This window comes from Rissa tridactyla, chromosome 3 (genome assembly GCF_028500815.1).
Source record: "Rissa tridactyla isolate bRisTri1 chromosome 3, bRisTri1.patW.cur.20221130, whole genome shotgun sequence".
Taxonomy (NCBI): Eukaryota; Metazoa; Chordata; class Aves; order Charadriiformes; family Laridae; genus Rissa; species Rissa tridactyla.
Window position 1 is genome coordinate 15004434 of NC_071468.1, and position 14097 is coordinate 15018530.

Sequence of the window (14097 nt, forward strand, 5' to 3'; positions counted from 1 at the left end):
CACCCCATGTCCTAGGTGGCCTCAAACCGTCTCAACTGGGACGAAACAAAGTAGAGCCCACCCAACTCTGAGGCTTCAAAAAAATCTTCTTGTCCTGCAGCAAGACTGACAGGAGAAGGATCTGACACAGAGAAGCTGCCTGAATTTAAGTGGGACCATAAATACCAAGCTACTGTCCTTGCTGTTTCCAGACCTGATGCTTATCCTGGAGCAGAAGCACTTCTCCATGATAAACTTTCATCAGATCCTATGCGTATCCACTACAAACTGCAGCAATGAGGAAGTGACACTTTTCAGATGACTCTGCTTAAGAGCTCAGTTCAGCTTAGAAAGCTTTTAAAAAACTTGCCAGTGGTGACACACAAACAGCGATTTCCATCAAATTCTGAGCCTAATTGGCCTTCCTGCCTTTTCACACTTTTACCTCAATATTTCCTGCACTAGAAAAGCCTTGGAGCACTTTACACACACCACTGCTTCCTGAGCTCTCAACCTTTGCATGAGAGGATGGAAATCTGACCCACTGAGCAAGCAACCTTTGCAACGTTTTTCCCCCAGTGTTTTGATATCACAGAGCATCTGCCCCTTGCTGATGAAAAGCCCAAGAGTACAATATCAGCAGAGAAGAGAGAGCAATCCCCATGTACCCTGTACTTAGTGAGACTTCGCCAGAGGCTCCCGAACTCCTGCAGTGTGAGCCGTCCATTCGATCTGAGCTGTACATTTAGTTAAGAATTGAACAGTTAACGAGAACTAAACCTGTCTGTATTCGTTCCCAAAGATGCTGCCTTCACATAAAGAAAGGCATAAGATGCAGTCTCTTCTGCCTGTTACTTTGTGTTGAGAAAGCCAAGATCTTTTCTGCTCTCGATTATGCTTAAATTCACCTTCTTTGACACATTGTACAGCTGCTCATACCTGTGCTCACAAACAACAAAAGGTTTCTATTTATATGGTGCCTTTAACCACAAGGGAACCTGCAGTGATTGCTTCAGTTGACATTTAGCCACTGAGCACCGAGGCCCCTGTGGATGAACATGACCCCATGCTCCAGGCCACGTGTGCACATTGCTTTGCCTCTGTACATGAGGCAGCACAACATTAGCTCTGTCTGGATTCTCCTGGAGGAACAGGCACTGAAGGAGTCAAGAGCACAAGGAGCCGATCCTGATGCCTGCTGTCAGAAGGCAGCAGCAGCCTTTGAGCAATACATATGCTGCAGGAAAGAAAATGCTTTCCCGTAACCTGCAGGAGCCCAGCGGTATGAGCTGACATCCCCCAGGGATGCTCGAAGGGCTACGTCAGTGGACCTGCTCCCCTCCGTACACCACTTAGGAGTCCTGGGTAGACATGCAGCACCTCACCTAATGCAGCTGAGATGGCAAAAACTCCCTGAAAGCAAAACTCATCACCAGTGAAATATAAGCAGACAAATACCACTGCCGTGAAACCTGAGTGAAAAAGGCTGATCCTGTCTTTGTAGGCCAGGGTAGGTCACACCATACGTGGGTTGTATGCAGCCCAGAGAATGAAAAATCCATCTTGAATTAAAGCAGGACAGTGGCTTTGTCAGTTCTTTGCACGTTCCATGCATTCACAGTGCCCACTTAGCGCAGGAGGGTCTTTGGAAAGGGAGGAAAGTCTCTTTCACTGGCTAGATGCAGGAAGCAGGAAAAAGAGAGGAACTTCTGATCATTTTTATTAATTCCCTGGCAGTTTGTAAAGGTCTGAAAATGTCTCAAAGTTATTTCAAGGCATGGAAGAAGAGAGACAGTGAGCAAGCAAGGAGGAGAATTTATGTTTTCATGAAGGAGTCCTCTTGTTCTACAACAGTCAGCAATGTATTTGCAGTGTTGCCTTGTTAACAGTAAAAACATTGCGTGGTCCATCTAAATAGGGAAGGTACACTGGAAAGGATGAATGGTCTGACAGGCAAGTGCCTGTGATTTGGCGGTGACAGTGCTTCTTCCCCTAACACCATTTGCTGGCAGTGCTAGCAGCCTGCTTGAGCCATGTCAGGCCAGTGTGGTTGCAGCCGTGATAGAAGAGCCGAGCTAGGCCTGAGCTCTGTGCTGCCTCCTTGCCTCGGGCTTTGCCTGGGACCCAGTACCCAAGGGTCAAGCTTAGCCAAGCCCTGGGCCCTGCAGAGAGGACAATGAGAGCAAGGAGTTAGCTGGTAGCAGAAGGTTGACCCTCACCTTTCAGCAGAGACACCAGAGCCAGGGCATGCATGGCAAAGTCCTGCATAGACTCTGGGACAGTTATTTATTGAGGCCTGTGGCTAATATTTACTTGCAGATTCTCACACTGGGATGCTCAGCTCAGCCATAACTCAAGGCAAGGATGGGCAGCACCAGGAAAGTTTATTGCTTCTGCTGAAAGGATACATCCATCAGAGCCAAAATGCCTCTGCATGAATCGAAGCTGAATTTTCCTCCCAGGCTGGTCATTTCGTCTGCAAGGATTGATAAAACAGAAGGAATTAACGAGAGCAAGGGGAGTGACAGAGGCATCAGGTCATCATTCGGAGGAAAGGAGGACACCAGTCTGAAGGCTCACGTAGCTAAAAAGCCCCAGATCTGGCTCAGGTTCTCAAACAGCAGCAATGGCTACATGCCAGGCTGAGGTCCATTTTGAGGGAGTCTGACGTGTCTCAGAGATCTCTCTACTGCTCCCTTCCCCAAGGAACAGGTGCCCTGTTTGGGCTCACAGGTAGCTACTCCACACAGTCTCTGCCCACCTACCCTCCCTTATGGAAACACTTCCCTCTTGAAATAAGGATAAGGGAAATGACGGTGACAAGAAAGGCCATTTATGGTGATTTAGCGAGTCTTAAGAGAACTTTGAGCCTTGTGCATGCCTGATTGGTTCAAGCCCTCCAGCTGTGCCCCGTCTCATGCTGGTTTTGAGGTGGGCAGTTTAGGAAGACCTGCTTAGGGAAATGCTGAAAGCCAGACTGAGGCCTCTGCAGAGCAATGCAGGCCAGGGCTGAACTGGGAGAAATCGGGTGACAGTGAGGAGACTGGGAGACACAGCTTCCTGGGGTGCTCTGGTGCAGCCCAGTCAGGAACTGAGTTCTTGCTTCAATCGGCGGGGCATGGAGCAGGAAGGGGTGCTCGTGGGGGCTTTCAGGGACATCCATGGACCTACGCCCATGGAGTAGGGTGGGTCTGTGAAGCAGAGGCTCTCCCTTGGCAGAACTGTGAGGGGGAGGGGAGGGTGAAGTTTGGCTATCGAGCAGAGGCACAGCTTTGCTGACGGCCACACATTAAAGAGTCTGTTAGCAGCTGCTCTGGGTTGCAGTGCCTTCTTCATGTGAATGTTACTTTGACTTTCTTTAAAAAATAAAAGCAAACTGTTGTGCCTGTAAAGGAACCCTGGTGAAGGCACTTTCCATTCTTCAAGATCCAGCAGTGCAGTAAGCTGCACTGAGGATTGTTTGAGGACCACCAGGACACCACTAAATCCCCTCTCTAAAGTACATTAGGCTAAGGATAGGGAAGTACTAAAGACATTAGCTGGGTTGTAAAAGCTTTACCTTGCAGGATCACTTCATTAAGGAGTTGTTGCAGCTGCGAGGCATCAATATCTGAGCCCTAATGCAGAATAAAATGCAAAGAGAGGTCTGTGAACAAAAAGTTTTATCCTGTGTTACTTTTGCACAAAACTTCTTTACTTATGCACTACGGCAGAGGGACCTCTGCTTATATCAGAGGAGCAGCTCCCCCTCAGGAGCATAACAAACCCCTCCACGCTCTGGGCCACTCTTTGTCCTTTCCCTACAAGAGTCTGCAGGGGAGTTACAGGCACTCCCATCACCATGGGCTATTTTCAGCAGCGATGGGAACACTTGCTGACTTCACCAGCCCCTAGCTGGGAGCTGGGGAGCTGCCGATGGGCAGGCACAGCAGGCAGCTGGGTCAGTGTGCTGGGAGCACAGGCGCTGCTGCCTGCTTCCTTCTGAGCCTCCCAACCCATCGGGAAAGCTGACTGCCTCCCTCCTGAGACACCCTGCAAGGCATTCAGCATGGCAGCCTGTGTTCATTTTCACCTTCATGCACTGATGTAACTATTAACTGCAAGAGGTCCATTGTGCAAAGACTTTTGGCAGTGATTTTTTTTCCTCTTGACTAAGTCGACGAGTTCTTTATAACAGTTTATTAAACCATTAAAAGCATCTCCTGTGAACACACAGCGTTTGGCTCAGAAAGAGCAGGAATCAATTACTCAAACACTGACTGATTTCTGGTTTCCAAATGCTGCGAAGGCAAATGGAAAATGATGCTGATGAGAGGGGGGAATACCCAAGGCTTTCTAATTGCTTTCAGTAAATAAATAAACCAAAGCCAAAAAAAAAGTACACATGCAAGCCCATCACTAGCTCAACCACAAATCTCCAGTCCTCCTCTGATATATATGGGGCTAGCCAATCTATCCCAGCTGAATGTCCCATTTTTCTGGCAGTTTTGGCATGTGAATCAATACTGTTTTCAGGGAACCTGCTTGAGGATGGAGCCACATTTCCAAAAATCGTTTTTCTAAATTTATTTGTATCAACATTGGAGATCAGTTTTTCTTTTTGCAAGTCTGCATGCCTTTTTTATTTATTTTTCAGCAAGATGTTTTAGATAGGATACCTGCTTAGCGTATCTTAAGAACACAGCCTTATAGGAGCTGTCCTCGTTCTGTCTTGGTGCCTCCTGGATGAAAGACAAAGTACGCACATAAATAATTCAGTTACAAAACAACTGGAGGCAGAAGTCTGAAGATCCAAACAGCACTTTAGAAAGGGCAGGCTGTAGTTTTATCAACCCGAAAGTAAAGTGGACTAGAAGCAAGGAAGAGCTACTGCAATGAAGGAAGAAGCATAGTTTGGATGCCATCACTTAGTACAACCAGGAAGGAGCTGCTCAGGGCTTGAGGAAGACAACAGACCACATCCAAGGTGGAGTTCAGCAAGTTCAACACATGACTAGAGAGATACAAAGCCTGATCCCTATTGATGGCCCTCAGTTGAAACCACTGACTTAGGGCACATGAAGATTCATGTGAACCAAAGAAATAAAGCAGGCGGTGACTTCTCCTTTCTCTTGTACCTTCTCAACTCCACGGCATGCTGACTGTACCTGAGCAATTTCAATTCATTGGTTAAGTGATTTTTTTTCAACCACCTAGTGAAGAGATCCACCAGGCACTAAGGGGAATTATCCTTAACATTATAAATCTTCCAAAAAAAATTTAAGCCTAAGCCCTAATGCATTCAGCTCTTAGATAGCCAATCTAAACCTCCCCTGGTGGAGGGTTTAGACCGGATATTAGGAAAAATTTCTTCACTGAAAGAGTTGTCAAGTATTGGAACAGGCTGCCCAGGGAAGTGGTTGAGTCACCATCCCTGGAGGTACTTAAAAGATGTGTAGATGTGGTGCTTAGGGAGATGGTTTAGTGGTGGACTTGGCGGTGATTGATAGGTTAATGGTTGGACTTGATGATCTTAAAGGTCTTTTCCAACCTAAACATTCTATGGCTCTAATTCACACCCCTGAAATCAAACTACCTGAAAAAGAGCAGAAAACGTGGGTACCATAATTCATCAAAGTCAAAATATTGGCTAATAACAACAGCCGAGTAAACTGACAGCTTGTCAGTGGAAAGAGATAATAAGCCACCACTTACACTACCCCTCTAATGGGGCTCAATTGCGGGCTGGAAAATGAATCACAAGGAAATGACTCTCTTTCCTATTCTCCTGAAGCAGCTTTACATCTTTGGCTTCAAAGACCTGCACTGAGTTGGCACTACTTAAAATAGCCTCTCACTGACAGGATTTTGCAAGCAACCAGTTGAAGCAGCAGCGTGGACTGGATCAGGGCTGGCGATTTGCATCATTCACAGGGAGGAAGTCCAGCAACAGATGGCAGCTGGGTAGCTCACCCCTATGGACTCCTGTGCTTTATAGGGTGCAAGCACTTAAATGAAGCCATTCTCATGGGGAAGGCATATATGACCCCACTCTCAGGTGCGAGGTCTTTTTAAAAGAGGTCAAACTCAATTTGTGACTTTTTCATGGAAAGTCACAGATTTCTCCCTCTCTCCTCCTTGGATACATACGCATTTTACAGACATTGAAAGAATTTAATATCTTTGAAATGGTCTCCTTCCTGCTATATTTGGTTGGCCAAAGTGTTAAACGTGGCAAAGCGGAAAGGACAGATGGACAGGCTGACAGAGGGACTGTATAAGTTTCGTTTCCTTCAAAAACTGGGCCCTGAAAGAGACATATGTGAAGAGGAAGGGCTTCATTGTCACTCCTGTCTCTCCAGAGAGGTACTCCAGGCTGGTCACCTGCTGTCCCAGCAAGGTCGCAAGGTGCCAGAGTCAAACTCTGGGACAGGTACTGGGTGGTGAAAGAAGGGAGAGCAGAGTGGTGTCTGGTATGTAGGGAAGGAAGAAGAGGAGTCAGTAGAGGTGGCTACCAAAAGGTCAGCTCCCTGGGCACCATTCACCAGCACCAATATCTACATAAGTTTTCACAGGTTCTTACCATCGGCAGCACTGGGCTGGGCAGAGAGTTTGGGTTCCTAGGAAAGAATTACAAGAGTCAAACTGGGAGAGAACATGCCTTTTCAGAGCACTGATTTGCAGATGTGGCAGAAGGCAGGCACCAACAGGAGCACTTGCCCAGCCCATGGCCCCACAAGACACCCAGCACCCACATCTCCCAGCCTGTTGCAATTCAGTCAAGCCTGTTGCACCAGTTCCAGGTCTCTGTGCAACCAGACATGAGCAGGTCTGAGTCTCTGGCTGCTCTGAGGACACTGTCTTCCCCGAGCTGGTCCTGCTGCCACCAGCAGCAGAGAAAGGGTAACTTGTCTCACTCTGAGCATGCCAGAACTAACCTCCACCACACAGAAGACAGGGCTGCCCTGCCTTGAGCCACATAAAATTCTCAACTGCTTTCTCTTTGCCTAGTTTAATAGTCAGGAATAAAAATAGCATCTGGGCTATTAAAAGACAACATCTTTTAAATGTCTGCAGATTGCCTGAAATTGAGTTGGGGTCGCTATTCCTTCTGAGACTTGCTTAGTATCAACATTCAATACTCAAGTTTTGCTTTTGGCAGAGAAATATGGCAAGCCAGATGCTATTTTTATAGCATCTGTGCTATTGTATAGGTGAGTCCTGCAGAGACCACAGAAAGGGGACTCCATGCTTGACCTAGCTCAGGAAGGTGTGTGAGGTCACAGGCTCTCCTGGAAAGACATACCTCCCAAGGCTGAGCCTTCTTGTGCATGACTCATCATGCTGAAGGCAGTCCAGCCCAGAGCACAGACTTCTCATGTTTGTTTTCCATAACTAAGGAGTTGCCTTAGTCGGTTCTGGGCTATTTTTGCCAGGGGCCAACCTAGAAAACAATCTCATTATTAAGATATGGGCGTATGAGGTAAGAGCTGCTATCACCTCCACTATAAAGCTTGCTGAAGAAAAGACACTGTATATCTGATGCTTGAAGGTCATTTGGTGAGGCTGAATGCTGGGGCTTGCTCTTTACGTAAAGCACACCCAGATATTTATGTGAAAAAGGCACATATCTGCCTTTGCATGAATTAAGATACCATTCTTCCACTAAACTTTTCTTCAAGGCTCCTCTCATACCCACAGGAAGCCCTACCAGCCTGTCTATGCGATGTCTGGGTGAAAGGATCAAGGCCCTTTCACTGCTCTTTACTTCTTTCGGTCTCTCCCTGAGCAGAATGGGACCTGATCCCGTCTGGTGTCTAGCCGGCACAACCTAGGAAACTATATAACAGCTGTTAAGAAAAACAAGCTCTCAGACCTTCTTTCACTAAAGAGAGATTTCCCCACAACTGGGGGAGGAGGGGGAATATTTCACAATTATTGCTCGCTTGTGTGGCTCTTTGCACCAAAGCTGAGACCTTGGGTGGCTGTAGATGAGCTATTGCCCTATTCTGCAGTGTCCACCCCTGTGCATCCGACTATATGTCTGATTCCCCTCAACACAGGGCTTAACACTTGTCTGTGTCTGCCCAACACGCTTCTAGAGGACGTTAAAATCAAATTGCCACATTAGTTATCTTGACATTAAATTGTTAAATCCTGACACACTGTAAGCCTGGGACCTATAAGGAGTACTTATCATCTTACTCATTGTAGTCTTGATTCTTCATGAAAATTCGTAAGAGAAATTCAAATTCTTGGTTCTCTGTTGTAGCAGGAACGACAGCATAGGTTCCTGGGCTCAAGGTAAAGTAGTTGGTCACGTCTCGAGTCAGGGAAAAAATTTGTTTCAGAACTTTGGAGTTCTCCTGAAAGAAAAATATAGCTGGTTATCTCTCCTCCATGTCAGAAACCAAAGTAAATCAGAAAGTGCACTTACAGCAGCCTTACATTCCCCCAGCTCTCTAAATATACACTAAATCTAACATGCCTTAACCTTCCCAGCAGCATGAAAAGCCCATCCAGGTGACAGACTTTGTTCAAGGACATATCAAAAATACACAAGGGTGGAAGAACTGAAACAAACAAACAGAAGGCAAAATGTATATAAGTGGATTTGAAGAGAACTTCAATTAACACTAAGAGACTGGAGTTCATGAAGGAATCAAGGATGAATACTCTTACTAAAACTTCCCTGAGATCTAACGTGACTCAGAGTGGTCAGAGAGCTCACTAAAGCATCTCGCCCAGATGACAATGCTTCAAAAATCACAAACTCAAACCTTCCAGCAAGCATCACAAGAAAACAGAATATTTTGATCTTTCTTCTGTTATTCCAGTATTTTTGCTGAGATGAAACAAACATAATGCAACAGCTATTACTATGATGACATGTAAAGATAGCATAATAAAAAACCCTTACTAAACATATTCCCCAAAATACATCAGCATGTATAAATTCCATTTAGAATGGTTATACAGCGTGGCAGAGTTATTTATGAGCCATGCCTTTGGGAGAAAATAACATAAAACTGCTATTTTGGGAGGGAAAAAAAAGAAAAGATGACTACTGTTACAGACGGCTGGGAGGTATGTAGACTGCCAAGTATTATGGGTCGGATCTTGAGGAGATAGAAACGGGCAGTGCTGCAAAGAAATAAATAGTGTAATCTTTCTTTTACTTTTGGGTCTTATTCCACATCCCTTCTAGTAAAAAGTAGAAGCAGATTAATATCTCAATGGAGTCAAAACCGGTGTGAGATAAGAATCAGCCTCTATAGATTGCTCAGCTCTATCACACAACATTAAACTTCCCTCACAGCCATGTATTAGTGTTCCACGTCTATATTTAATCAAAGGCTTCCTAGAGCTATCAGATATGTCCATTCTGGTTTGCATCCTTGCCTGCACTGCATTCCTCTCTCATCCTACCAAGAGATAATACTCTTTTACTTCACAGCAACAATTTGATGCATCTCAAAAGGTACTGAACAATGAATGATGCTGCTAATGAGTAATGGCAGTGAAAGCAGTTGAGGGAGGAAGAGTGAAGCCACATGAATCTTAGCAATGGCACTCTCCTTGCGCAAAGAAAACCCCTTGTAAACTTCTATGCAAAGATGCCACCTCTGACTGTCCTCAGGCACTGGGGCTAGACGCTGGGAAATAAACCGAGGGAATAGGACTGTACACCCACCCTGGTTTTATCTCCTGCACTTGGCTTTTGCTGCTACCAGGGCAGGACACTGGGCTGGCTGTGAGCAGCTGGTAGGCCAGCTCTCATGTTAAAACACTTAATCTATGTTCATGGGGGAATATTTTCTGTATAATCTGCTGTGTGGATTTGTACCAATATCATTACATTACCAAAAGCTATGGCATGACAGACCCCTTCTCCCTCATTGTAATCCAGTGCCCCTAAGTAATGGTCTGTTCTCCTACTGCACAGGAGACCATCTGGGATCAGAAGCCCAAACTGAGCCTGAGGTGAGCCGTGGATTGACAGCCCACAGAGGCCCTGTCTCATTGAATTTCATCCACCCTTAGGAATATAACAAGAGAGAGAAGAAGTAAATGAAGACACCCGAGCATCAACTGGAGGGGAAGAAAGATATTTTAAATATAAAGCAAGAATAGAACAAATCTGTATTCTAGTCTACTTCCTGATTAAATACCTCTTTTCAAGGGACCCAAGACCTATGCCATCACCTCCCAATGAGGGTCCTTTCTGCGAAAATGGGTAACTGATCAAGGTGGACATGCATCATGCAAGAGTATGAAGGGACCTCCACGTCTGGTGACTGTTGGGGAACAGCTGATGAGGATGCCGGAAGGAGCAAGTTCCTCATTTACCACAAGAAGCAGCTCCTTCCGAGTGGCACAGCTGGCCCCATGGAGTCCCGCAGGGCTGATATCTGCACCAGGCAGAGGATCTCTTTGCATAGGGATAGTGAGTTCCACTTGCTGGAGGAATGCTTTTTTTATTACATCTTTTATTTCTCAGACACTGTTTTGTATGATCTACAAAGCCATGCTCTTCTTTTATGTGGAGCTATTAGACTTACAGCATCAATTATTCAAAGTCTGGGACTAGAGCAAACCTCTCTAGTGGTCAGGAGAATGTGAAGTTAGGGTCATAGCAATCTCTGCTTCCTTTTGCTCTTCAGGTTAAGAATAACCCCCTCCTACCCCCCTCAGCCAACAACAAAAACACTTTAGAAAGACTAGCATCCATCCACACAATTGTGCTTTCAGTAAGCCTAGTAATGCTCTGACAATAACTGCCCTTGAAATGGCACCTCCCTGGACAGTCACCAAGAAAAAAAAAGCAAAACAGGGAACTTGTAATGGAGGTCTCAGGTATCTGAGTGAATTGCCTGCCTATTGGTTTTGAGCAAAGCTTTTCATATATTTTGCAAATGGGTTTTGAATGGCATTTCTGTGATAGAAAAGGGAGGATGAAAAAGACAGGCCCATTTGGGGGAGCAAGAGGCCATTCTCTTCCCTACTAGAACTGGAGTACTGCTAAAACGCTGTGGTTGGTGCTGGCTGTCATGCCTTGTGCCGGGCCAGCAAGGCATGTCACAGTACTGCTGGGCACAGAGGATATTGCCCTGGAATCTCTTGTAACCTGGGGACTTCCTGGGATGCTACAGAACTGAAAGTTCAACACGTCCCCTCTTAAAGATATGAAGAAAGGAACCTAAGCCTGCTTAACTCTACTTTTCCTGTGATGTTCTAAGATAGAAGGCATCCAAAAGTTTACTCCAAATACCGACTGCTCTTTTACAGCCCAAAAGGTAATTCAGCCTGTCATTTCCATGTACAGGTATAACAAGCCACACAGAAAACAACAATGTCTATATGATACCCGATTGTGCTTACCCCAGTTATGAAAAAGCCAATCTTCAGGTTTTTTGCATCCTGCATATCCTCAGAATGTTTTCGCATGAGTGAAATGACTACATTATAAGTTTTGGGGTCATAGTCTGGCACTTTGAAGAAATACTGCGGGTTTGTTGAAACTGCACCTGTTGAGGAAGTATTAATAGATTAACAGTAGCCCCATAGATGCCCCAGTAGTAGCCTATTGTCTAAGATCTTGCTTATATGGACCCAGAGGTTTAGGTAGTTACTGCTCCAAGACCCTTTCAATACAACAGAGCACTGTAGTCTCTACATTACTAGTAGGAGTTGAGGCATCTGGAGTTAAACTAATTGCACATTAATCATTCTAGAAATCTCTGGCAAATTCATAAAAGTCACGCAGATTTCTCAATCCCCCTACATTTGCTTCACGTACATGTCACACTTTCCCGAGGCAGAAAAGCAGTGATTCTTAATCAGCCTCCTGACCCAGTGGCTGAGCTGAAAAGGACTGTGGCTTGGAGATCATAAACACATAAAAGAAAAAGACAAAATGGCCCAAAGCTATCCTCACTTTCCTCCTGTTCATGTTTGTGATGGATGGGACAGAGGCTGAGCACCAGAAGGGAAAGACTTCTTCCTGGCCAAGGTTTTGGTTAATGGGAAGCATCCCTGATAAGAAAGCAGTACAATGCCCAAACTGGGAAAAAAGGACTGAGATGGCAGCATCTTCTTAAACCATCTAGACCTTAAGCCATGTAGCTCTGTTGGGCGGCCTTGAAAGCTGCAATTTAGCCCAAGACTGTATTTGGACAGGAACTTTACTAGAGGGCTGGCAGACAACACAGCTCCAAGGAAAATAGCTTTGCCCACATGCTCTTAGTTCAGGCCCTGCACCTCCTCTCTCATTCCCAGTGCCCATGGTGTGCAGCGGCACAGGCATTGCTTTATTATCACCCCTTGAGACATGGTGATCAAGGTTATGAGGAGGCAGCTGATACCTGCAAGCCAAAACCTGTTTGCTGCTAAGTCAGGGATCAGTGTTGCAGAAAGAAAAGGTCCTTCACTGACCACATGTTACTATCTCAGATTAAAAACACAGAGTCCAAACAGTGATGCAGCTGTAGAAAAGAAGATAAGATAAAAAATTTAAAAAATACTGCTAATAATGGGAGTTCGCAATGCCAGAATAGTTCTTGCACATGCAGTAAAACCAATGGTCTTATCTGCTCAAAGGCCTTTCTACCTTCGAAAACAGAGCTTTGTAGCGCAATTCTTTCATTTCATATCCACTTAATTTCACACTATTTCTCACTCTGTAAAACCAGCCGCGTATTTGCCAGACCAGATTTTCTGATGAGGTCCCCAGTAACACCTACTGCAACTGGCTGAGAGAAGATAGACCAGCACATTTTGATTTAAAGAGTTTAGGGTTTCTACGTCCCCTGTTTTAACTCAGCAGCCAGTGCTGCTGCTTTGTTTCTGCCTCTTTAGGTGCTGTAATGTGATAGGTGCTGTAGGTGATAGGTGCTGTAACGTGAAAGGGCAGGCATTAGCAACTGGCAATCAATATTTCTGCAATTTGGTGCTCAGAGTAAATGTTTCACTGTAAGTACCAATGAAGAAGAGGAGAGCACTGGGTGACTGCAGTGAGTGTTCGTTACCTGAGGAATAGTTGTTCCTGCCTGTGGCAAGGCCTGGACGCCACAGGTTGATGTGCCTGTCCACAGACCACGATGTGCAGTGCTGATCTCCGAAGTCCAGAAAGGTTGGGGTGCTGTTACATACATACAGCCAGGAAAACTGCTCCTGGAAGTTTTTGCAGGACATCCTGCAGAGGAGAAAATCTCATCTTTCAGTTTGGGACACTAGTCAGGTACTCATGTTCACCCCCTGTGTCTTTAAAAGGGCGTTACAGCGAGCGCTGCGGGCTGTAGCTGAGCTGGCTGATACCTTGTAGGAGAGGTCAGCTCTCAATGAATTTGGGCTGCCCTAACTGCATCTACAGCCCCAGGGAAATTACAGGGCATGTTCAGTAGTACCTAAGTAGAGGCCTGCTGTCTACAGGACATCTTTGCTATTGCAACTTGCTTTGTCCCCCCACAGTGTCCTGCCCTGCGCTCATGCTCTACTCAAGCCTGCAATATCTATCTCAGACCAGCCTGCTGTTCCCCTGCTTTCCTCAGAGCCTTGCAGGGCAAGTGTGTACTTTCTGAATAAGAATAGCTTTTCTAAAGGATGGCTCACACACGGCTAACCTGGATCTGAGAGTAATCAGAGGCAGTGAAAAAACACAAGCACCTGCAGAGCAGTCAAGTCCACAAACTCTATGACCTGCTCAGTGCTCTGTCCCCTCCGAGCACCAGTCCAAGGTTCAAGTTAGGCAGTTTATGGGGAAGGGCAGTGTGACAAAATGACTAGGTCTCAGGGAGCTGGTTTTTTGTTTCCCTCACTTTTCATATTTTTCACCAGCTTGTTACTTGATCTTGGCCAGCACCATGTCTCCAGGTCTTGCTTCCTCTGAAACCATGGCGTCAGGACAACCTCCAACTTGCTGTTTGCGCACAGCATTTTGAGTCATCACTAAGAGCACAGAACTGCATAAATGACTCTTTTTTCATAATGAGCATGAACAGAAAACCTGCTAGAGAGAAGGATCAATAGGGAAATACCAAAATTCTCCATCATCCTTGTTTCTGAGGTAGGCTTCTCTGTATTGAGGCTCAACATGGTCCCACTGAGGAGAGCTGCAAACAGGAACAAATCAACAAGCAG

At 45.7% G+C, this 14097-nt stretch overlaps 1 protein-coding gene across 1 annotated transcript in view; it reads right to left on the reverse strand.

The window, feature by feature from the left end:
* The window catches only part of LOC128907473 (calpain-13-like), a 51349-nt gene that overhangs the window by 8258 nt on the left and 28994 nt on the right, over positions 1-14097 (reverse strand). The window contains exons 9-17 of the mRNA XM_054196387.1: positions 13995-14069; positions 12987-13153; positions 11341-11486; positions 8164-8324; positions 6542-6578; positions 4638-4700; positions 3539-3596; positions 2388-2455; positions 648-716 (exon numbers count right to left, since the gene is read on the reverse strand). Coding sequence (XP_054052362.1) covers positions 648-716; positions 2388-2455; positions 3539-3596; positions 4638-4700; positions 6542-6578; positions 8164-8324; positions 11341-11486; positions 12987-13153; positions 13995-14069 — 844 coding nt within the window. The remainder of the gene's footprint in view (positions 1-647; positions 717-2387; positions 2456-3538; positions 3597-4637; positions 4701-6541; positions 6579-8163; positions 8325-11340; positions 11487-12986; positions 13154-13994; positions 14070-14097) is intronic.